At 40.6% G+C, this 24,026-nt stretch overlaps 2 protein-coding genes across 2 annotated transcripts in view; one reads left to right on the top strand and one right to left on the bottom strand.

The window, feature by feature from the left end:
- Positions 1-14,159, top strand: part of LOC143297819 (EF-hand calcium-binding domain-containing protein 6-like) — a 60,026-nt gene extending 45,867 nt beyond the window's left edge. The window contains exons 25-30 of the mRNA XM_076610327.1: positions 357-542; positions 4,902-5,135; positions 5,463-5,633; positions 6,675-6,876; positions 8,621-8,808; positions 9,997-14,159. Coding sequence (XP_076466442.1) covers positions 357-542; positions 4,902-5,135; positions 5,463-5,633; positions 6,675-6,876; positions 8,621-8,808; positions 9,997-10,269 — 1,254 coding nt within the window. The 3' untranslated portion in view covers positions 10,270-14,159. The remainder of the gene's footprint in view (positions 1-356; positions 543-4,901; positions 5,136-5,462; positions 5,634-6,674; positions 6,877-8,620; positions 8,809-9,996) is intronic.
- A 535-nt stretch (positions 14,160-14,694) lies between these two features.
- LOC143297919 (transcription initiation factor TFIID subunit 12-like) lies at positions 14,695-22,539 on the bottom strand. The gene is made up of 5 exons (XM_076610492.1): positions 22,432-22,539; positions 18,091-18,308; positions 17,282-17,396; positions 15,999-16,087; positions 14,695-15,374 (listed from the first exon to the last, which is right to left on the bottom strand). The coding sequence occupies exons 2-5, from the start codon at positions 18,298-18,300 to the stop codon at positions 15,336-15,338; spliced, it is 453 nt and encodes a 150-aa protein (XP_076466607.1). The 5' UTR covers positions 18,301-18,308; positions 22,432-22,539; the 3' UTR covers positions 14,695-15,335.
- Positions 22,540-24,026: the final 1,487 nt, after the last annotated feature.

Genomic DNA, 24,026 nt, shown 5'->3' with positions numbered 1-24,026 from the left:
AGTTGTATGTACACGAGTGGGCTTTTACGTGCATGACCGTTTGTACCCCTCCATGTATGCAGCCATACTCCGTTTTCAGGAGAAATATACAAAATAACAGAAATAACTAATTTTTTGCACTTTGAAAAATGGAGCATCGCTGCCCAAATTGTGGGTGTAAAAGCGGTCACACACAGCTATTATTGATGTATGAATGTTCTTTTTCCTTCAGATTTATTTCTCATTTGACCAGCTGGTGTGGACATTGTAGTTAATTGTGAGCGCATCACCAAATGTGTTTCTGATTTTGTGTTAGTAATATGTTCATGTACCTCCACAGGGTTTCCTGAAATAGACCTGTCCTGTCTTGTCCTCAGATGCTGGCTGCCATCGACAAGGACCAGATGGGCAGGATCAGAGTGGAGGAACTGCGGAGAGTCCTTGACCTTTACTGCTTCCGGCTGACCTCTGACCAGTGGCGCAAGGTCAAGGCTGGGCTGTCCATTGGGCCAGACAACTACGTGGACTATACTGTCTTCCTCAGGAACTTTGTGGGCACTGAGGTGAGGCGCTGATTGAAAGTGCTCATTTTATTTCATATCAAATAATTTGTGTTCCTGACTCTAGGGGAGATGCTCACTCAGTCTGGCTCAGCAACTAAGCCACTATTGTCATAAGTAGGGGGCTTAGCAGGTGGTGTCCTAAGTACATTAAGTCAGAACAGGTGCTACCGAGCACCACCGAAGTGACTCAGCAGCAGTGCAGGGTCTCCTCTGGTGTGTGGCCTCCTGGCGACCTAACATTGAAGGTTCCCTGCGACTGCAACAGACTAACCTGGGTGTGGCTGAGTATGGGGGACTCGGAATGAGTGGTGTGCGAATAATGCCACTGAAACGGTGCAGATGATGGGGCAGCAAAAAAAAAAAAAAAAAAAAAAAAAGTGTACCTGAATAACCAGTAGAGCTTTGTAACTATAAATACAAACATTCAAAAGAACGTATTTCTTTCTTTCTTTCTTTTATTGATACTTCATGATCCTGATTCATTTCAAATGAATCTTCTTCTTCTGCGTTCATGGGCTGCAACTCCCACGTTCACTCGTATGCACACAAGTGGGCTTTTACGTGTATGACTGTTTTTACCCCGCCATGTAGGCAGCCATACTCCGTTTTCGGGGGTGTGCATGCTGGGTATGTTCTTGTTTCCATAACCCACCGAACACTGACATGGATTACAGGATCTTTTACGTGCGTATTTGATCTTCTGCTTGCATATACATACGAAGGGGGTTCAGGCACTAGCAGGTCTGCAAATATGTTGACCTGGGAGATCGTAAAAATCTCCACCCTTTACCCACCAGGTGCCGTCACTGTGATTCGAACCCAGGACTTTCAGATTGACAGTCCAACGCTTTAACCACTCGGCTATTGCGCCCGTCATTTCAAATGAATCAAACTGAACATTATTTCCATGTTGTCAAGTGTGTGTGTTTTCATTCAAACTGACATTCTCTCAGCTTGTGTAGAGATTCTGTCTTCTACTGAGGCTGCACACAATGAATTTGGCCAGGACTCTGACACATGCAAGGAAGGAAAAAGCCTGCTCCCTGCTTGTGGTTTTCTTTTTTCTAAAAAGGTCATGAGTTTTGAGATATGCTGGGTAATCCTTGAAATTAGAAAGAAGAAGGCTCTCTCATGGTTATAGTTGAAGGTCATAATTGTTGCAAATGGAGAAAGTCTATAGATTATATATAAAATTCAATTTCATCAGTCTATAAAAAGTCACCTGTATGTACTTTGATATCCATTACTATTATTGCTGCTGTTGTTTTAACTCACTCAGTACGGCCAGTCCTCTCTTCTCCTCTACACAGACCCCTCGGATGTCCAGTGGGTGTCTGAATGACCCAACCTTTAGCTTCCATCGTCAGAATTGTGGTTTTCTTTGCCAACATTTACCTCTTCAGTATAAGAGCCTTCCGATTGCAATATTTTGATGATGGTAATTGGGGTGAAACGCTGTTAATGTCGTCTCTTTCGCTGTTCGTATGGAGAGAGTTAATATCATAACTACTACCACTGCTGTGGGGTTTTCTGTTGGGTTTCTTTTGTTGTTGTTTTTTCACACATTCCCTTCTGTCTAAACCTTTCTTTTTCTCCTGAACACCTTTGACCCATTCTCTGAAAGTCTGTAACTTGAACTCACATCTCTGTCCATCTTTGCTTTCTCTGGTGAATAGCATCCATAATTTCTTTTCAGTCTCACCTTTACCGCCACTATGACAGTGGAGGCAAAGGCAAGACAAAAGACGTGTAAACAATGCAAACCGCGTGTTCATCTACAGGGACTGTGATCTTCTTTGCTCATGGGCTGCAACTCCCATGTTCATTTGTATGTACGGGCTTTTATGTGTATGACCGTTTTTACCCTGCCATACTCCGTTTTCAGGGAAGTGTGTGCTGGGTAGTTCTTGTTTCCATAACCCACCAAATGCTGACATGGATTACAGGATCTTTAACATGTGTATTTGATCTTCTGCCTGTGTATACTGTGTATACACACGGAGGGGGTTCAGGCACAAGCAGGTCTGCACATATGTTGACTTGGGAGATTGGAAAAATCTCTATCCGTTTACCCACCAGGCACTGTTACCGAGATTCGAACCTGGGACCCTCAGATTGAAAGCCCAATGCTTTAACCATTCAGCTGTTGCGCCCATCAGGACTGTGATCAGTGGAAATGACTTCCATCAGTCACAGTCCCTGTAGACAAACATGTGGTTTGCAATGTTGACATGTCTTATCAAAGTTAGTCTCATTATACAATGCCCGTTTGTTGTTTTTGATAGACTTTCTCCATTTGTAAGTTTCATGACTCAGTAGTCATGTTTTGTTGTACCTTCCATAACTGTGGCATTGTCTGTGTAGCCATGTGTCGTAGAGTGCGTGCACAGCCGGTTTTGACTAGATCACGCCCCTTAGAGAGGCCACTGTGGCGCCGTCTTCGGTGATCTCCTGTTCTGGTAATGGTTTACAGTTGGCTGGGTTTTCTCTTGGAAGAACTGCCTGCTGAGGCTAACGGACCCCATCTGCCCGGATTTTTCCTCAGGGTTGACTCCCGAAGCCTTTCCTATGAGTGGGTATGGCCGCAAGGCAGCGGAGGTTTGAAATCAGAGTTTTCCTTCTCTTAGATGAGCTGTCTTCCCAGACTGATGAGCCCCATCTACCCAAAGCACTGGTTTTCAGGCGCCAGGTGATCCGCCTTCGCCCCTTCTCCTATCAGTAGTAGCAGTTCCACCGGGCTTATATCTAAGCCACACGAGCAGGCTAGGAGCTGGACTTAGTTGTCAGAGGCTGTTGGAGACGTGCGCCTTGAGGGGCATTTTATAGACAATGGGAGCTTGTCCCCATTGCCACCCCTCGGCTATGACAACCTTGGGACCACTGTGGCATTATGTATGATAGTGACACATGTCCGACGATGACCGTCAGAACAGCACTGGAGGCAACTGCTGTCCCCATTACTTTGGCTAGATTTTTGACTCACTTGTGTAAACAAATTGAGTCTATGTTTTAACCCGGTGTTCGGTTGTCTGTGTGTGTGTGTGTGTGTGTCTGTGTGTCCGTGGTAAAGTTTAACATTGACATTTTCTCTGTAAATACTTTGTCAGTTGACACCAAATTTGGCATAAAAATAGGGAAAAATTCAGTTCTTTCCAGTCATCTTGTTTAAAACAATATTGCACCTCTGGGATGGGCACACAAAAAATAATAAATGAAGCCTAATTATATGCAAACTGCATTTACTGTTATATTTATATTTTTTGTATTCTCTAAACTTGGCACTTTGATCTGATATTCTGACCCAACAACAAGAGCAGTCATTAGTACCATTTTTTGTTCAAACAGGAACTTCTTTTGCTAAGCATGGAAGTTTTATTTATTTTGCAAACGTTTTGGTGCAGATAGTAAAAAAGGGAAATTACTCTGTAATTAATGCTAGGGGACTTAATTTGCTTTTAACTGATCTTTCTCATCTTAAACATTACATTTTGAAATTATACTCAATACATAAAAAGCTTGGATTTTTTTTTTTTTTAAGTGTATCACAAGTGAGTCTTGAAGGCCTTGCCTCTCTTGTTATTATTGTGGACAGCGTATTGCCCAAGTTACACCCCCACTCTCTTGGACAAGACGGATTTTAGACAGTCAGCATTTGGGATGATCCCCAAAGGACAACTATCCCCCTAGGCTTTAGCATTAAAATCCAGCACAATTTTGCCTTCTAGTTTGAGAGTCATAGTCCTTCATAAAAGACTAAGTTGTAATGCAAATTAACAAACAATCAGGCCAGGAGATGAATAATAACAAATAGTAAAGAGTGGTAACTCTCTCCATTCACAATGTACACAACTTGAAGTCAGTGCTGCTTATGATACCGATTCAGCTTGTACACAGGTAAATAAAAGGTACATTGGAACAAACCCAAACACTTCTCAGAAAAGGAAGCGCCGGGCCTGTCCTTATACCGATCATTTGACGTGCACACAGCAGCAAAGACGTAAATGACTTCCCATTGCAGTTGAGAAACCATTGATCATATAGCTCTCGCTTTGCTGTTGGCCCATCTGTAAACTTTTGATGTAAACTTTTAACAGAAGAAGTTGAAGAGAGAGCCTGTTGCACTAACCTTGAGGAGGATTTTGTAGTAGATTAAGTTCAGCAAAGTAAAGTTCTAAGATTAAAATCATATGACTGTCATGTGACACTGTGCATTATTAAGCGAGATTTGGGGATATTCCATGTGACAATGTTTAAACCAGGATTCATGGTTTGTGGGAGACCTGAAAATAAGCCCGTATTAATGTTCACCATGCCTCCTGTTGTTCATGTGGTATGAGTGGTTACAAATTTGCCTTTCAGCAAAACCGATATGAGCAGGCAGTGCAAGCCCTGCAGAATGCCCCTCCACTGCCGGTGTACCAGCTGGTGACAGTGGACGAGGTTCAGGAGAAGATTCATGAGGCTGTGCAGACCCACCACCAGAACATTATGCGTGACTTCGGCGAGGCCGATTATGCCGGCATCGGATCAGTTACTCGTGACGTTTTCCGTGAGCTGCTCAACAAGCACATCATGAGACTCAGTGATGAGCAGGTGAGTTGGTGTGGTGCTGCGTGTGGAATTGGGCTAGTGATGAGCGGTGGTGGTTCTTTTTTTTTTTTCCTTTTCTTTTCTTCTTCTGGTTATTTGTATGTGTGTGTGGCAGTGAGTTTGTGAGTTGTAAGAAGATGTTCGTAGGATGATTGAAGGCAGCCAGGGGGACTGACTGAAGAAGACAGCCCAGAAAACAGTCCGCTGGAGAAGTGTTCTTGTGGCCCTGTGCGACTCAAAAAGTTCAAAGGAATGACTCAGAATTTATAAAGTATCAGTATCACAAGTTGTGGCAACCTTCTGATGTGTCTGTCATCTTATGATTTCCAGTTTGAAAGGGTGTGGGACTTGGCTCCAGTGAACGAGTTTGGCAACATCAACTACCGAGAGTTCCTGGCTTCCTACAGTGATGATGTACAGCTGCCTGCCCCTCCCAGGACCGCCAACCCAGACATGAACCCTCGCTCCTACAGCTCCATGTCACTGCGACCCGGATCAAGGGTAAAGATACCTGGGTGTAAAGTATCATTTTTATCGTAAAGTTCCAGAGAGGGGTACTAAAGATACCTTGGTGTAAAGTATCATTTTTATCATAAAGTTCCAGGGGGGGGGGGTACTAAAGATACCTTGGTGTAAGGTATCATTTTTATCGTAAAGTTCCAGAGAGGGGTACTAAAGATACCTTGGTGTAAAGTATCATTTTTATCGTAAAGTTCCAGAGAGAGGTACTAAAGATACCTTGGTGTAAAGTATCATTTTTATCATAAAGTTCCAGAGAGGGGTACTAAAGATACCTTGGTGTAAAGTATCATTTTTATCATAAAGTTCCAGAGAGAGGTACTAAAGATACCTTGGTGTAAAGTATCATTTTTATCGTAAAGTTCCAGAGAGGGGTATGTGTATTTTGTGTGTAAGTTTTGTGCTAGATTTTTCAGTGTTATTAGGCAGCACATTTCATGTGCACTTGTTAACTACAAGTTTGCATGTGCCTTTACATACCAGTATATATTTCTCCTTTTAAAAAATGCATGAATGCCTTTTTAAACAGAGTTTCCATTTAATGCTTACTGCTTTACAAACATCTTGTGGCAGAAAAAAACAACAACCTAACTTTGTTGAACACGTTTGTGGCATTCCTTGAAAAAAGTTGACAGCACATGGAGACTTAAACTATCAAACCTTTTCTTTTATTTCTGAGACCAACTGTTCGTTTACATTATGAATACTGATGAAGTGAAAGAGCACTATTTCTGCTTCAAACAGTTAACCAAAATCATGGGGCTGTGAGTTGTGAAATAGGTACATTGTGTGCTGTTTTTTGCCAGTTTGTAAGGGTTCATTGGTTACAACGATTTGTTTGAAATACGATTCTGTGCTCTCTGTTGTGTTTGATGTAAAGAATTATATGCCAATGGATAAGGGTTTCACAACTTCAGTTTTGCAAGTAACCGTTTGTTTCAAATACCAACAGGTCCATTTTTTCAAACAAAACTTCTGAAAATGAACACAGAAATAAAAAGGGACGCACGTTCCATATTGCAGTTGAATCTTCAACGTCCGGCCACCCAGATGTCACGGTCATACTCACGAGCCAGCTCTCGATGCTCCACACCCCTGGTGAATGCCGAGTCGGCAGAACAGGTGTTGAAAGCGAAGGTGTACCGACACTGGAAGGACATTCAGCGATACTGCCGCAACATGGACAAGGACAACAGTGGCACCATCAGTGTGACAGAGTTCAGTGGTCAGTATTTGAGGGGGTAGGGGTCGGTAGGGGGTTGGGGGAGGGTGGGGGGGGGGGTCATTTAATTCAGTTCAATTCAGCCCATGTGCTAAGGTGGTAGATCGCAATATAAGTAACTATTATTATTTTCATTATTATTGCCAGCTTCTCATAATTAAAACAGAAAATTCACCTCAGGGTCATTCAGATGCTCTCAAGCAGATAAGTACTGAAATGAAAAATAAAGATATAGCTTGCACACCCTTTCTTGATTTCTGTATACAGATCAATCACTGTGTAAAAAAAATATATTCAGATAAAAAATGTACATTTTAAGAAACAAGTGAGGTAAAAAATAAAATGTATAACCCATACACCCTCCCTTGATTACATAGCAGACATCAATCATCCACAAGTGAAATAAAAAATAAATGAATAACCCACACACCCTCCATCGATTACATCGCAAGATATTATTCGTCATGTAAAAGGGAAACGTTTAAGTAAGAATGAATGAAACAGAAAAGATTGAGCCTTTGTTCTGCAACTTTTAAGTGAGGAAGACAGGACTGCAGCTGAGTCATGCCCCACTGTCTTGTGTGTGTGTGTGTCTGTGTGTGTGTGTGTGTGTTGTATGCGTGTGTGTGTGTGTGTTGTATGCGTGTGTGTGTGTGTTTGTGTCTGTGTGTGTGTGTGTGTTGTATGCATGTGTGTGTGTGTGTGTGTGTGTGTGTGTGTGTGTTCAATAAAATTCTGTGTGTGTGTGTGTGTGTGTGTTTCTGTCTGTTTTCTTTTCCCCCCTTTTCTTGTCCCTTTCATTGAAAGTTATATCTGTCTGTCTGTTTTCAACACAACTCTGTGTGTGTGTGTGTGTCTGTGTCTGTGTCTGTGTCGCAGTGTGTGTGTGTGTGTGTCTGCCTTCGCAGTGTGTGTGTGTGTGTATGCATGTGTCTGTCTGTGTGTGTGTCTTTGTGTGTGTCTGTGTCTGTGTGTGTGTGTGTGTGTGTTGTATGCGTGTGTCCGTGTCTGTGTGTGTGTGTGTGTCTGTCTGTCTGTGTCTCTGTGTGTGTGTGTGCACAGTATGTGTGCATGTCAGTGTGGACTGCCAGCAGCACTGGCACTGTGGCAGATGAACTTTGGTGTGGCTGTGTATGAAGGGACTCCTCAGAATGAGTGGCATGAACATAATGCCACTGAAACAGTGCAGATGATGGTGCCACAAAGAAAACAAAATAATTTGTTGAAAGCAATCCTGAAAACAGAATATGGCTGCCTCATGACAAGGGGGGGAAAAAGGTCATGAACGTTCAGTATTTACAAATTATTGAAGATGAGTGCTCAGTCTGGAATGCAAGAGAAAGGTGTGTGTGTGTGTGTGTGTGTGTGTGTGTGTGTACCTGTGTGTGTGTGTTTTACTCTCTGTGATTTAGATAAGTTTATGGTAAAAATAACACAGAACATATAGAAAGGGTGTATTTGAAATATTTGGAAATCTGTATGAAATTTATGTAATGTATAGTGAATTACTCATGGTCAGTTTTCTCAAATTACTTTGTGTCTGTACTGGTTGGCAGCACGATAATACTGCTTGGCAGCATAACAATACTGCTTGGCAACATAGTAATAACATGACACCAACACAGTAATAACATGACACCAACACAGTAATAACATGACACCAACACAGTAATAACATGAAACACAGTAATAACATGACACCAACACAGTAATAACATGACGCCAACCTTTGTCTGTGGGCTGACAGACTTGCTCAGCCAGCACAACATAGAGCTGTCCCCACAGGACTTTGACAGCATCGTCACCAAGTACGACCTGAAGGAGAACGGACGTTTCTGCTACGGAGAGTTCATCCGTCACTTCATGATTTCCATGAAGCCCAAAGATGGACCGGCGCTCACTGCCAGGAAAAAGCTGCAGCCCCTCAAAGTTCCTGTAAGTTGGTGCGGCACTGGGTTATGTCGCTAGCCATCGAGCCATGTAATTATGCGACCTGGTTGAAGACATAATTTGACAAAAAACAAGAACGACAGAGAATCGACAGACAGACAGAAAACACACACAAAAAAAACCTAGCCGTACGAAGAGCACAGGAACAGGAGTCATAATGGCTGTGGCAATAAAGAGGGCGCTAGTCAGGGGGGGTAAAGGGGAGGTTACCTACTTCTGGGAGGTTATCAGTCGTAGCTACTTTTGTTTTCTCCGCACAGGCGGATAGTAGTTTGCACAGGACAGGAATGTCAGACCCCTGCCGGAGTCTGCACTGGTGGGTCACGGTTAAGTATGTGTAATTAAATTAGTTGTACAGTTCTTCAGCCTGCCTTTTAATCTTTGAGTACGTCCTTTTGCGTTTTTATGCTATGTCCACTTCACCTTCCCCACACCCCCACCCCCCCACCCCCTGAATCCTCTACAGCCACCACGCACACACTCCTGCTTTTACACCCACCCCCATCCCACTCCCTAACTTAATCTCTATCCCCTTTGCCCAGTTCATCAGGGGAAAGAACTGCACCTCTTTGGAGTCACAGTGATTGCCCAGGGGAATTGTTTGATGCAATGAAAACAAGTGCAGCTCTTGAAAGTTTAGGGCAGCAGATGTTTATAACCATGTTTGTGACAGTATGAGTATTTTTTTTTTTTTTTTATCAGTGTATCCGACAAAGACACAAAGGAGGTTGAATGTTATTTTATTTGAGAGTCGTTTTATTAATAAGGATGGTGTAGGAAGTATTTTTTATCAGCAAATAACTCACAAGACCAAAAAGGACATACTCAAAACCATCCACAATCATCAGTCAGCTGTCATCTCATCAAACAATAAAATGTACAAGATTGTGTTCATGATTACTGAAGCTCTCATTTTGGCATGGGTAATGTGGAAAATTGAATAACTCTTCTTGTGTTTTTTTTTTTGTGATTTTTTTTATTTTAAATTGATGCAGTTAAATCTCTTTGTTCTTTGTTGATTCATGCTTTTATGCTTCCTGGATTACACTAGCACCCCCCGCCCTCCCCCTCCCCGCCCCCCTCCCCACCCCACCCCACCCCAAAAAAAGACTTGAAACAGTTAGCATCATACAACCCTGACTTGTTCCTTGTGCCGTTCCTCCCCCCAACTAGATGGAGGTGGAGGAGGAGCAGGTGGAGGGCAGCGACCTGATGACCCGCATCAAGGACCTGGTTTCCCGACACTGGAAGGACCTGCGACGGGAGTTCAAGGCAGTGGACAGGGAGGCGACGGGCACGGTCAACGAACTGGAGTTCCGACGGATTCTGAGGCAGTTCTGTGCCAACCTCTCCGAGGAGGAGTTTGACACGGTTGTCACCACTTTTGACCACACAGCAAACGGTCACGTGTCCTACAACGACTTTGTCAAGCGGTTTGTTTACTGAACCTCTCCGGGCACGCCCATCACCACCTGAATGTTCTCTGGCAAAACAGTTCAGGGGTTGACAGGTGCCACCTCATTCCCTTCGCTGTAAGCTGTAAGCGTAGGGATTGACAGGTGTCATCTCACTCCCTTTGCTGTAAGTGTAGGGGTTGACAAGTGTCATCTCACTCCCTGCACTGTAAGCGTAGGGATTGACAGGTGTCATCTCACTCCCTTTGCTGTAAGTGTAGGGGTTGACAAGTGTCATCTCACTCCCTGCACTGTAAGCGTAGGGATTGACAGGTGTCATCTCACTCCCTTTGCTGTAAGTGTAGGGGTTGACAAGTGTCATCTCACTCCCTGCGCTGTACGTCTCAGATGGTCTCTGTCAGGCTTCTGGTTTATTGCTTGTTCTTCATCGTATCATTGTGAATGTACATTATGAATTGTCCTCAGGCCATTCATTTGGTTTTTCAGGCCTTTCACATGTTTTGTGGGGGGGTTTTTTCAGATGTTTAATGTTAATATTCTTCAGAACATGTTTATAAAATCAGAATGTTCTTGTGTCACACATTGATTTATGTTAATCATGACATGGTCACCTCTTGACGTCCTTTAGGAAAGAGTCCACTTCATGATTGCCTTATTGATTCACGGTCTTTTTTTGTTTCCCTGTGATTGCCTTTTTTTGTGACCCGTCAGTTTTTACTGAATGCCTGGAATCGATACTGTCTGACCTTTCCAGTAAATTTTGAGGAATAAATTTGCGCATGTGACAAGCTTCAGTTGGTACGACACATTTACCAGTAGTCTGGCGTACTTGTAAAAATAAAATACTAGGTTGTATGTAAATTTTCAGTGAGCTTCACTTATGAACAGTGGTGTACAAACCAATGTTAAAGAATAATCATTAACTGAAATGATGTTTTGATGTGAGGTCAGGAAGGAAGCCACAACTTCATCCGTCATAGTTCAGTTCAGCATCCATAACCCATGTATAATCACAACAGCTGATAAGCTGAGAATCTAAAATCATATGAAAAATGTCCTTTATAATGTGTAGCTGAGGGCATTAGAAAGTTTGATAGTGCAGTTTTGGATATCATACAGCCCTGAGCATGGATTTGTTCTTGGATGATGGTTTTCTGCTGTACAGAACAAGGGTCAGAAAAACAGAAGAAATGCTTTATTGATGTACAAAAAAGGGCTATTTGTAAATTCTTTATATATATATATATATATATATATATATATATATATATATATAATTGTTTGATAAGCAGCAAACACTGCTTCATTTTAAACTTGTAACAAGCATTTATACAGTTGTATGTATGTGCATATGTATATGTCTGTGTGTTTCTTACTTCTTGTGGTTTATGTTGCATAATAAGCTGAACAGAGATAAATCAAATGATTACATGTGTTTTGGAAATCCATTTCTGTCCATAGAAGATTGTTGTTGTTTATTTTTTTTATCATGGGTTATTTTCTAGACATTCAAAACCATCAGCTATTTTCTCTCATTGTGTATTTTTGAGTTGAGTGCATTTTAAAGAACCATTCGAGTTTTGTGGCAAGATCTGTTTTTCAAGGCACAACCATGAAAAGGAGAGTGCAAAAATCTATGACCGTTTTTTTTTTGTTGTTGTTGTTGTTGTTGTTCATATCACACATAGTATTTACACAGAGCTTTTTTTTAATGCATTTTATGATTTTCTGTTGTAATTCTGTTTGACTTCATGATTTATTTCTTTAAGTTCTCCTGTCAATAAATGAAGGGTATGAATGTTCAACAGTTTTCCTCAAGTTCAAGTGGATACCTTTCTTGTTGCTGTCTTTAGCATTTTTGTTCAAAAGCTTTTGTGTTCTGTTAAACAGTTTGAGTTGTTTTGCCTTTTAAGTCTTCTTGCATGTGAAAAAACTGTCTGTGATATTTATATTCTATTCCTGTTGCTTTGTAAACTCCAATTCTTATTTGAAAATAATGGTATTTGATATATAAACCTGTACCCCATTTTTTATGGAACTTCTACTCTTCATATCTGTCTCAATGATGGCTTTAAATATTTGTATACTGTGACAGTATTATAATTTTTTCCTGTCCTTGAAAGATTACGAAACAAAACAGTATTAAGTGATATTTGCAAACAAAACATGCAACAATAACAGTGGCATCTGCAAGCAACATAAGCAAGCAACATAAGAAGCATTATTATGCTAGGCAGCATTTCAAACTACTGGTATCATATTTCTTGGTACTGAAATTGGTTAGGAAATGGCATTGCTCAACCATCCTGCACAAGTAAGTTAACATTGCAGACTCCTCCCCCCCCACCCCCCACCCCCCCTCCCGCCTCCTGAGTTTTAACCTCAACAGCCACAATAATACATCAGGTCAATAGTATTATAAACTCGCAAGAAATACTGTCCCTAATAATTACGCAAAAAAACCAACAAAAAAACAAACAACAACAACAAAATTTCTGCTGCATACAAGATCACAGATATCACCGTTATTTTACAAATTCAAAGCTGGTATCATAATAGTTCAGCAGACTCTTTTTTAAAGTAAAATTTCCTGTGACCGATTGCACAAATTATGATACAGTGTAGTTATTGCACTTTTTGTCTTTAGCTTGGTGCTGAAATTGTTTGCATTTACTTGCAGCACGCTGGAGACATAAAAACAAGCCTCAACCTCCCCTCGTTGTCAATAAACATTTCAGGAATTTTATTCGCTTCCAGTTCTCCTGTCAGTTTCATCTATGATGAGCAAATAAAGACAAGTCTACTGTACTTTCAGCATGCACAAAAACCTGTTTGCCATCCATGCTACTGACATCTTTCCCTGATTCTGCTAAATACTGTGGCCACAGGTGACTTATGCTTCACTTTTGTATCTAAAACTTTTGGATGTGATGTTGCTCCTACTTTTTCAATGTGTAGTTATTTTGTTGTTGTTTTGTTGTTGTCTGTGTGTAATGTGAAGTTGAGCTCCTCATTTTATCCATACACTTGAAACATGATTTCACTTTTGAGCCATTCTTTTTTTCTGAACATTTGCACAACAGAGATTATTTGTGGTGCAGGTTCCACCATGCTAGTTATGGGAGCAGCAACAGTACCCGTAGAATTTTGGGGTGAGAAGGGTGAAGGGGGAGAAAGTTCACTGGGTGGGTCTGGGAGTTTGGGGGGCGGGGGGGGGGGGGGGGGGGGGAAGAGAATATGTGTACTGTTGAACAATGAACACGAGTCTGTGATTGATGGTATCCTGTGGCGTTACTGCTGAAATGCTATTTTCATCTGTATTATGTTCTTTCTTATTGCTCCCTAGCGCTCCACTTATGTTTATTGTATTATGTTTGTTGCTTTGTTAGTGAACAGACCGTCCAAATTTCTTATAAGCATTATCGTATCATTTCATCCACAAATATTTACGTAACCAAGCACAAACATTGTGAAACTTAAGCGTAAAGTGCCTTTTTTTTTTTTTTTTTTTTTAATCATTTGAACTGCTTTGCTGTTTTATGTACTTGGGTGGGTTTTTTTACCCTTAAAAAAAAAAAAAAAGCAACACCTGATAACGATGAACTCATAATTTGTATATTATCTTTTTGAGTCCCAGTTCCAACTCACCCCACCCCCCTTTCATACAACATTGTTCTTTTGAGGATCCATGTAATGTTGAACAGGAAATGTACATCTGTGATAGATTTGTTATCCTGTGTCCTGCTGCAAAAAAAAACAACAAAAAAACTTCAAAGGTTTGTATCAAAACAAAGACTCTACGACTCCTTTCTGTTCTTGTACAAAACAGCAACTGAAAGTAACTTTGAATGTTCCTACTGCAGTATTTGTACTCATTTGTTTTTATTTATCACTGTTTTCTTTTAAAAAATACATGTCTAAATCCAGTGATTTTGTGTTGTGCAGACAGAAGGATGCAACTTGAAATGTGTTTGTGCACAAGTGTATTTGTGTGCAATTGCATGTGTGTTCCTCAGTGATCAGTTCTTGGTCTACTTCACTCCCTTGATGATTAATTCTGTTTCTGTATATCACATTATTGACCACTCCATCACTCATTGATATCTTTAAAAGTTTTAAAAAAAACTCAGCTGCATACATCACTTTAAACAAAACAAATCAAAGGCTTGCCAGATGAAACCATCTCATCGCCTCAAACTCTGTACTTCACACTTCAAAAGAAATCTGAAAATGTACTGGCTTTTAAGTTCTCCCTACGATATAACCACCATTTCAGTTAGTCTTTCTCAGTTCAGTTGTGTGTGCATGAGAGAGAGGGAGAGAGAGTTAGTTTCACCCACATACAAATTATGACAAATATACGAACATGACCAAAACAAAACAACAACAACAAAAAAGAATACAAACTCTTTCACGATATGACAATAAACTCAACAACTAGCACAGAGAATGAAGAGAACAAGATTTATTGCTTCCATAAAATCCTATACTTTCTATTCTCAGGCAGTCAAGTACACTTGAGGAACATTTTATAGGCACTCACATTTCACAATCACAATTAAATACTCCCCATGAGCATGTTCACAGGCACTCGCTCACACAGTCTGAATCAATCAGTGTTCAGGAATATTTTAAAACATTCACAAATGCAACTTTCAAGACATTCACAAATGAAGTAGCCTAGATGTTCACATTCACACACACACAAAAAAAATTCTAGATGTTCACATTCACAAATGAAGCACTCTAGATGTCCTCATTCATAGACGTAACATTCCAGATTTTCACTTTCAAGTAAATGCCTTTGGCGTTCATTCCTGAAGAACATTCTTTCTTACAAAACATGCAAGTATTAAAATATCTACCAAGTTCTCCCTCAAACACAAACGCATCTTCCAAGCAGCCATGCTCACTCTCTGTCACTCCATCACTTAGCTCATTCAGTGGCATCAAAAATAACCAGTTTCTAGTTTTCCCTTTCTCACACACAAACACACACAGTATCTCCAAAACAGCACTGTCTGCTCCCTGTCACTCCTTCATTCAACTCATTCATTCACACAGTCACTCTCCCACACCGAGGAACCACACTCTCCATCAGGACTTTTTCATAGTCTTGCGAATCAGTGCTTGTCTCTGAAACAAATAATATCAAAAATCATATAAATGTCTAGCTTCAGTTTAAATAACAAACAGACAAAAAACAAAAATTGAATCAGTTTGTAAACAAAGCAAATGCACATCATGTATAGCTTTCATTTAAGAGAGAAAAAAAAAAGGAGGAAAATATAACACCACTATCAACAATTTTCAAATTAAAAAAAAGTAACTCTGAACACATGAGTGTGGTTAATGAAATACCCATTCTGTCAAAGGCACACTGAGCACAGACTGCAGACTGCTTTGTCTCAGCATCTGCTTTTTGAAAAATTTCAGCCAACATTGTGCACTGGAGACAGAAGTCTTCTGTTTCATCCTGAATGTGTGTGTGTGTGTGTGCGTGTGTGCACGCGCGCGAGCATGTGAACATGGACACAGGCGGATGAACAGTTGTGAGTAAGCTCACATCTGCATGCAGCTGTGTACTGAATTGTTTCTTGGATCGATCAAGTCACTTCATCATATGCAGATCTTTGATTTAAAAAGAAGTGCATTTTAAATGACGCGGGCCTTCAAACAAATGACAGTAGATTGATAATAACAGAAATGATGACAGGACTGCACATCAATCTAAAACACAGACAAGCTGACAACACCTACCTGTCTGTGAGCTTCTGTCACGGCTGCCTTCTTCATGGGGCGCATGTCCTCCGAGCCGAAACCAGGCACCCATAGGCTGTGACTCCGTTCTGCAACAAAAAAAACCATCAGAATTTGTCTATTATCATTTGATAGTGAATGGATATGAAACTATATAAAAAAGTAACACGTAAGATTTTTTTTTTTAACATCTGAAGGAAAAAAGTGTGACTCTTGAGTTTATCTTGGCCCCAGACGTTTCGGTACATGCATGTGTCTGAATACACTGATATCAGAATCAGAACCAGAATCACTTTATATCTCAGACAGAGAAAATAAGATATCCAATCAAGTTATATCTGGCTACTGGAGCCTAGAATTGCAAATATTGATTTTTTTTCTTTATCAATCACACTACCCTGGAGACAAATAAACAAAAAACTCCACTACATATCTTGTCGGTGCTACGTGTTTATATGTATGTGAAAACCTTCATGTATGAGTAGTACACCTTGTTTGAAACCAGAGCCAAAGCAGCTTGTCACTGAGCCTGCACAATTCCATATTTCCAAGCTTATTCTGAACAAAGTGGAAGTTCACTCTCATACACTCATGACAGAAGTGCTTAGAGTGAAATCATTTGATATGCACTATTTGAATAAACAAACTTATCAAATATCATTATCATTTGTAAGTTAGTTTGAACTCAACAGGATTAGTTTCAGTTTAAGCTTTGAGGAGGTATCAAAGGATGTGGGTTAATCAATATATATGCTATTGTTCTAAAAATGTAAGAAGCAAAGATCCCTGACCAACACATAAACCCAATGTGCTGTGACAGTGCGCTGGTCAGGCCTTGAGAGTGCATGCGCACACACACACACACAGAAACCTGAACATGTATTACCCATGTTTTAACTTTATATAAATGCACATAATATCTATATAGAAAGAGACAGACATACAGTGATACACACACAAAAAAGGCAAAATATATATTTCTCATGAGTACCATGTTCATAATGTGAAACATGATAGATATAATCATATTAAGATAAGTTTTGTTAACTGATACAAAGTCTAAATTAGCAAACTTTCATGACACAAATACAGTAAGACATATGTGTAAATATAGCCTCATAGTATTGGTAATTCAATATCAATGTACACACTACATTTTGTTGTTTAACAGTTTTACACTTTGCTGCTCTATCCATAAAGCTTTATCTATACTATAGCTTTCATAACAAATGCATGTGATCGTGATTCACACACACACACACATACACACTGCAATCACTTACCCAAACAGAGCTGAACATCTTTGACTTCAAGTGTATTTGATTTTCGATGCTTGGCCAGCTGGCAGGCTGTGCTCACCACACTCTCAATGAAGTTGTCCGCAATAGTCAGTAGTGCCTGAGAACATAATAATAATTACAATAATAATGGATATTAATTAGCACTTTTCTCTCTAAGCGGAAGCTCAAAGCGCTCCACAATAAACAATAAACGCACACATATTACTTATTCACACACACACACACCAGCCATCCAACAACCCACCCATCTTTACATAATACCCCTACCTCCTCTCTTTTCCAAACTCACCAAGTTAAGGTAGCCTTCATGCCAAACTTCATACTCTTTGTAAATTCCATCAGCGTTTGGAAAAATACCTTTAAAGTTTAAGTGAAACATCATTACCCACTATTTCTCTCAGAATGCAAAAAGGTTTGTCTTGTGTGATGTGACTGGCTTAAACCAGCCATGTGACCAAGAATCAAATGATTACTGAGTGATAATAATATACAATATCTGCCAACACCCACACTTCAGAATTCTTGCAAACCTTCCACACATCATCATATAATGATGATTAACGCATGTTATAAAAACGTTTCATTGTTTGCCATTAAAAACAATTTTCAACAAAGCATACATTCACACATTTTTTTCATTTCACTATTGACTTCACTTTTCAGGCCTTGTACTAAAAATAGAGTGTGTCCATACTGCTTGGCACACCTTTGTTTCTGGAGCGCAGTAACTCACTAACTCAGTAACTGTCAAAAACTTTGTGACAAAAACACTTAACATAAACTCTGCTCACCTCTTCCACGTCATCGTCCATTTGTTCCAATGGGTCCACCTCTTTCACCAGCTCCTGCAGACGTTTGCGGTCAATCACGCCCCCACCTGTGCCCCCTCCAGCTCCCTGCGGTGGAAGGGTCGACACTCTGACCCCTGCCTGTGTTTGGGTCATGGAACCCATATTGCTGGTGTTGGTTGAATCGTTTGCGACACTCTTGTTCACGCTCATGGTCCACTCTGATACAAATGGATAACAGGATGGGGATGACACCTCAGAATGGAGCTAAGGAAGTGCTATAGAAGCAGGTGACTAGAGAATGCTGACTGGATGGTGCAGATTGCTGAACCTGGACAAAATATATTGATGCTCAGTTCTACAAGCGATCTTGAACAAGGTCAATGTGTGTGTGTGTGTGTGTGTGTGTGTGTGTACAGTGCGTGTGTGAGAGAGAAAGGGTCCACCAGTCCATGTACTGATGTAGTTAGTACTCATACAAGCTGAATCAAAATGTGTCCTAATGATTTTTTTTAAATCAATGTTTTCTACAATGAATATAATCTCCCTTTTCACCAGGGGCGGGGGTGGGGTGTGGGGTGTTTTTTTTTTTTCCTGCCTGAAACTGCAAGTATATCTGCTTTCCTATCAAAGTGGATTTTTCTACAGAATTTGCCAAGGACAACCTTTTTGTTGCCATTCTGCCTGCATGTGTATCTGCTTTCCTATCAAAGTGGATTTTTCTACAGAACTTGTCAAGGACAACCTTTTTGTTGCCATGGGATCTTTTACATGTGATATGTTGATGATGATATGGATACACATACAGCGCCTATCCTCAGTCGGAGACCAAGCTCTAAGTGCTTTACAAACTGGGGGTCATTTGCACAACAGACTGCCTTGAATATCAGATTTCAGGCGCACACACACATACACACTCTGACAGTGACAGATATGTAATATCTTCCATGAGACTATGACTGCCTTGTTTATTTACCCCGCCATTTTGAAAACCATACTCCATTTCCGGGGGTGTGAATGTTGGGTATTTTTTTGTTTCCATAACCCATTGAATGCTGACATAGATTACCAAGATCTTTAACATGTGTATCTGATCTTCTGCGTGTGTGTACACATGAGGGTTTAGGCACTAGCAGGTCTGTACATATGTTGACCTGGGAGATCGGAAAAATCTCCACCCTTTATTCATCATTTCTGCTAATCATTTCATCCAAGTGACTGGCGTCCAGACCAACACTCAAGATGCAGTGAAAGGGGAGAAATTAAAGTGTAGGAGAATATGTTACCACTAAGCTACCACTCCACAGAGTTTGATAATAATAAATACACTTGCAGACAGTGATGTGATAGACTCTCCCTAAGAAAAGCAGACCTAAATGAAAAATAACATACATTTGTATCTGTTCAGATCAATACATTATTTGTATTTGTATTCGATCTACTGCTTTAAAATGGTTTTCACTATATCTTTCAAACCGTCAGCTCTGCATTAAAGTAAATCATACCACTTCTAAGGTTATCCCTCTTGTACTTGGTGTCCCTCAGGGATCGGCTCTGGGACCTATTTTATTCACTTTATATACTCAGCCTTTGTCTGACATCATCGAAAGGCATTCATTTGATTGCCACAAGTATGCTGATGATACTGACTGACTGAGTTACAAAAAACCGCTCCATCATCTGACTTCAAAACAGTCATTAATGAGACGGAAGCCTGTGTGGCTGATGTCAAGGTGTGGATGGACAGAAACAAGCTAAAACTTAACGAAACCAAACCGAGCTCTTAGCTGTAGGAGACCAAGCTCGTCTCAATGAAATAAAAAAAAAGGGCCCAGTCACTCTTGGCACTTCTACAGTAACATTTCAAACATGAGCTAAATACCTAGGTGTACATATTGATCAGACATTGACCACGGCTGACCACATTTCATCCCTGTGTCGCTCATGCAGTTTTCATCTTCGCAGACTAGCCTCAGTCAGACCGTACTTAATGGAGAAAAACATGGCTCAGTTGGTTTCCTCTTTTGTCCTGTCCAGACTAGATTACTGCAATTCTACCTCAGCAGGTTTACCATCTTCCTCTTTTATTAGACTACAGAAAGTACAGAACAATGCTGCACGACTATTAGTATTACTAGCAAAAAAGAAATCTGATCATGTCGCACCTCTTTTGCATCAGTTACACTGGCTTCCTATAGTCCCGCATTCACTATAAGTATAAACTAGCGACACTTGCCTTCCGACATTTTGATGAATCTCTTCCCCCGTATCTCTCCTCTGTGCTGGAAATGTACGAACCATGTAGAACGCTAAGATCCAGTTCTGAACTGTTACTTAAAGTCCCAAGAACTAATTTAAAATGTGCAGAGAAATGGTCTTTTATGGCTCAAGTACCCCAAATTTGGAATTCTTTGCCATCGTCCCTCAGAAAGGCTCCTGATCTCCAGACCTTCAAGACTGATCTGAAAACACACCTTTTCCGCAAACATTTCTGTACTCAGCACGATGGATAGTCCAAAGTCTGTTCACCACATGGAGTTTTATGCTAGAGATATTTATACTCACGTAATCCTGTTTTAGTGCAGTTGATATATTTAATGTGTCTGGGCGTGCGCGCGCATACATGTGTGTGTGTTTGTGTGTGTGTGCGCGCATGAGTGTGCGCATGCATGTATGTATGTGTCTAAAAAATGTGTGTTTTTAAGGAATGCATTTCTTTTTAATCTAAGCATTATTTACTTGATATTTTTATTGTTTGGTGGATCATGCTTTTTTATTCATTCTGTGAACGCATTGGACTGAGCTGTTGTAATGTTTTATGTTACGTTTATATCTGGCTCGATGATGTAAGGCGCTTTGAGCAGCATTATTAGTGGATATCGTGCCATTGAAAAGTTATGAATTATTATTATATTATTATTATTATTTTGTATTTGTATTTCTTTTTATCAAAACAGATTTCTCTGTGTGAAATTCAGGCTGCTCTCCACAGGGAGAGCGCATCGCTATACTACAGCACCACCCATTTTTTTGTATTTTTTCCTGCGTGCAGTTTTATTTGTTTTTCCTATCGAAGTGGATTTTTCTGCAGAATTTTGCCAGGAACAACCCTTTTGTTGTCATGGGTTCTTTTACGTGCATTAAGTGTATGCTGCACACAGGACCTCAGTTTATCGTCTCATCCAAATGACAAGCGTCCAGACCACCACTCAAGGTCTAGTGGAGGGGGAGAAAATATCGGCGGCTGAGCCATGATTCAAACCAGCATGCTCAGATTTTCTCGCTTCCTATGCGGACGCATTACTTCTAGGCCATCACTCCATTTATTTGGTCAAATAAAAATAATATCTTGATTTATATTATAAGAAAACATGGAAATATGCAATACAATGCATACATCTGTCAGGTTACTGTCTGAAAGTACACAGTGTTTGTCACTTGGTGATTGCACATTGAAATTTGAATTCACAATAATTTAACCCATTGCAAGCCTATAGTATATGCCAACAGAGGCAATATCCACATTTCTTCCCATGTTCTTTCCATTCAGTTTTGTAAGGAAGATGGAAAAATTTTGAATCTGTTTCAATAACAATTAACACTGTATATTGTAATATATAAATATATATATCTATTCTATACATTTCTTCCCCTGTCAAGAGACATAAAGAATGCCAGTCAAAGAATGGAGGGGAAGAAATGGAGAGTATATATTACGATGTTATAATTATAACTTATTGACCAATTTACAACTTTTTCCGTCTAATATTCATAAAAGGAAAAGAACAGGCCTTGCAAAAATTCCCTGATTCACCCTTATCATCATCTTCTCTTCCACTTCCAGCATATAAATTATACATAATGTATATAAAATTATCACCCTGTGAGTGTGAAAGATAAAAGTATAAACTCAAAGTAATTACATTCTTAAAGATCCTTGGGATAATGCATGGTTATTGTAATAATTTGTATAAGCGGTTGAAGCTGCAATGAAGTAACCACATGTGAGCCACGAACGAACGAGCTTGTGAACAAAGCACGCGTTGACAACCGTGATGGTCGTCGTGATTTATATATCATGATGGCACACATGATAGCAGAACGGACTTAAACGAGCAGTTAACTTTCTATCTATTTGTTTTTTCTTGCTGTGTTAATGAACAAGATTATTCAGATTTAAACATGCTCGCGATACAGAAAGCTGAAATATGAAATAAGAATGAGAAAGAAGCGTCTCATGTAAAGGGGTCAAAACATCTACCATTCACCGTAAAGTCGTCCAAAAACGCACAATTTAACCTTCATATGGTTGAAAAAATGTACGATGTGAAAATAAGAAATTACCAAAAAAGACAAAAGGCTTGCTCACTTCCACTGGTTTTCCTTTGCAAGTCTGTTGGTCAATATACTCGTTATTTACAACCAAGTTCTCAATGACCGCTGCGGAACAGGAAATCCCTGTCTTACTTCCTGATTATACAGACAGTAACTTGTCCGAAAAGTTTGGCTTCTGTACACAGAGGATGTTGTTGGTCAAAGATATTGAAATCCAAATAGCCCCTGATATGAGGTGTTCGCCAAGACAGAAATTAAAGCTTGGAGTAGTGTTACATTATAGAAGCCTTGTTTTCAGTTCAGGTCTAGCGTTGTGATAGTGTTGATCAGTCTAGCTTTCTTCTTTAATGCCGGTAAATGGTCAACTGACGTTTTGACCGGCGGTGGGTATCAGAAATGGAAGAACAGCCGGTCCTCACACGGGTTATCGTTGTTTTGACCGAAGTGAGAACTCAAAGCAAAATGAAAAAAATAAACGAACAAAGGAGGGGCACAAACTGATTGTTGAAAGTGGTGGCTTTCTGCTGGACTCTGATCTCAGTTTCTCTCCACATCTTTCACTGATGTCTTGCAACCTCAGCCGGCCCAGACCGCAGCATGGAGAAAGGCAGTGCACGGCGGCACGTGAAACGGCTCACGCACTCTCGCACGCACGGTGTGTGTGTGTGTGTGTGTGTGTGTGTGTGTGTGAGGGTGTGTGTGTGCCGTGCCGGTGTGTGTAAGTAAACAATGATTAGTCTCACTGACTCAGTGAGTCACCAGTTGAGTTGCCTGACTCGTGTAGCGGCCATTCCAGCACGTCACGTGGTAAAGATGATGCAAAGTTTAACCGCAGCCTGCCAATCAGCAGTACCGTAAAATGAGCATATGAGCTTTGTTTTTTTTCAGCAGAGCTCTTCAACTGAGTTTTCTTTCACATGATGACAACATCCCCCCCGCCGTGCATTGCCTTTCTCCATGCTATGTATCCGCTCAGTATCAGTAGCTCAGTCAAGAAGGCGGCGTCACTGCGTTCATTTCGGATAAATCCATTTTCGGGCTACGGCATCTGCCAAACAGATGCCTGGTCAGCAGCATAACCCAACGCGCTTACTAGGATCTCTGACGATCTGGAAATGGTGGAAAATGGTCAATAGTGACCTGACTCAACGCGTTAGTCTGTATTCAGGGCCGCGGGCTGGCATCACTTCAGTGTCTAAAAACATATTGTTTAGATCAGTGGCTGGTACTGGCCCAAGCTTCTGAGGGCGGGATGAGACCTAAGACAACCCGGCGCCGTTCAGTGGAAGCATCAGTGCTGGTGGCCGTGCTCCACATCATCGGAGTTCATCAGTGGCGGCCTTCGTCAGTCTTCAGTTCTCATTCACGACTGATGACCACATGTGCAGCTACTCGGCATAACTAACTCAAAGCAAGCTTAAGGAGGCCACGTCCTTGCTTCAAACATACCGTGCGCAACTGCCAGGATTACACCACAGTCTGACGCTAGGCAGAGCTAAAGCAGTGCATGACCAGCCGGCAGGCGGCACTACTATATATATATATCAGAGTGGGATTCTTCTACAGAATTTTTTTTTTCAAAAAGACCACACCGACTTATCAGT

This window comes from Babylonia areolata, chromosome 23, assembly GCF_041734735.1.
Source record: "Babylonia areolata isolate BAREFJ2019XMU chromosome 23, ASM4173473v1, whole genome shotgun sequence".
Lineage (NCBI taxonomy): Eukaryota > Metazoa > Mollusca > Gastropoda > Neogastropoda > Buccinidae > Babylonia > Babylonia areolata.
This window is presented reverse-complemented; position numbering and strand designations above follow the sequence as displayed.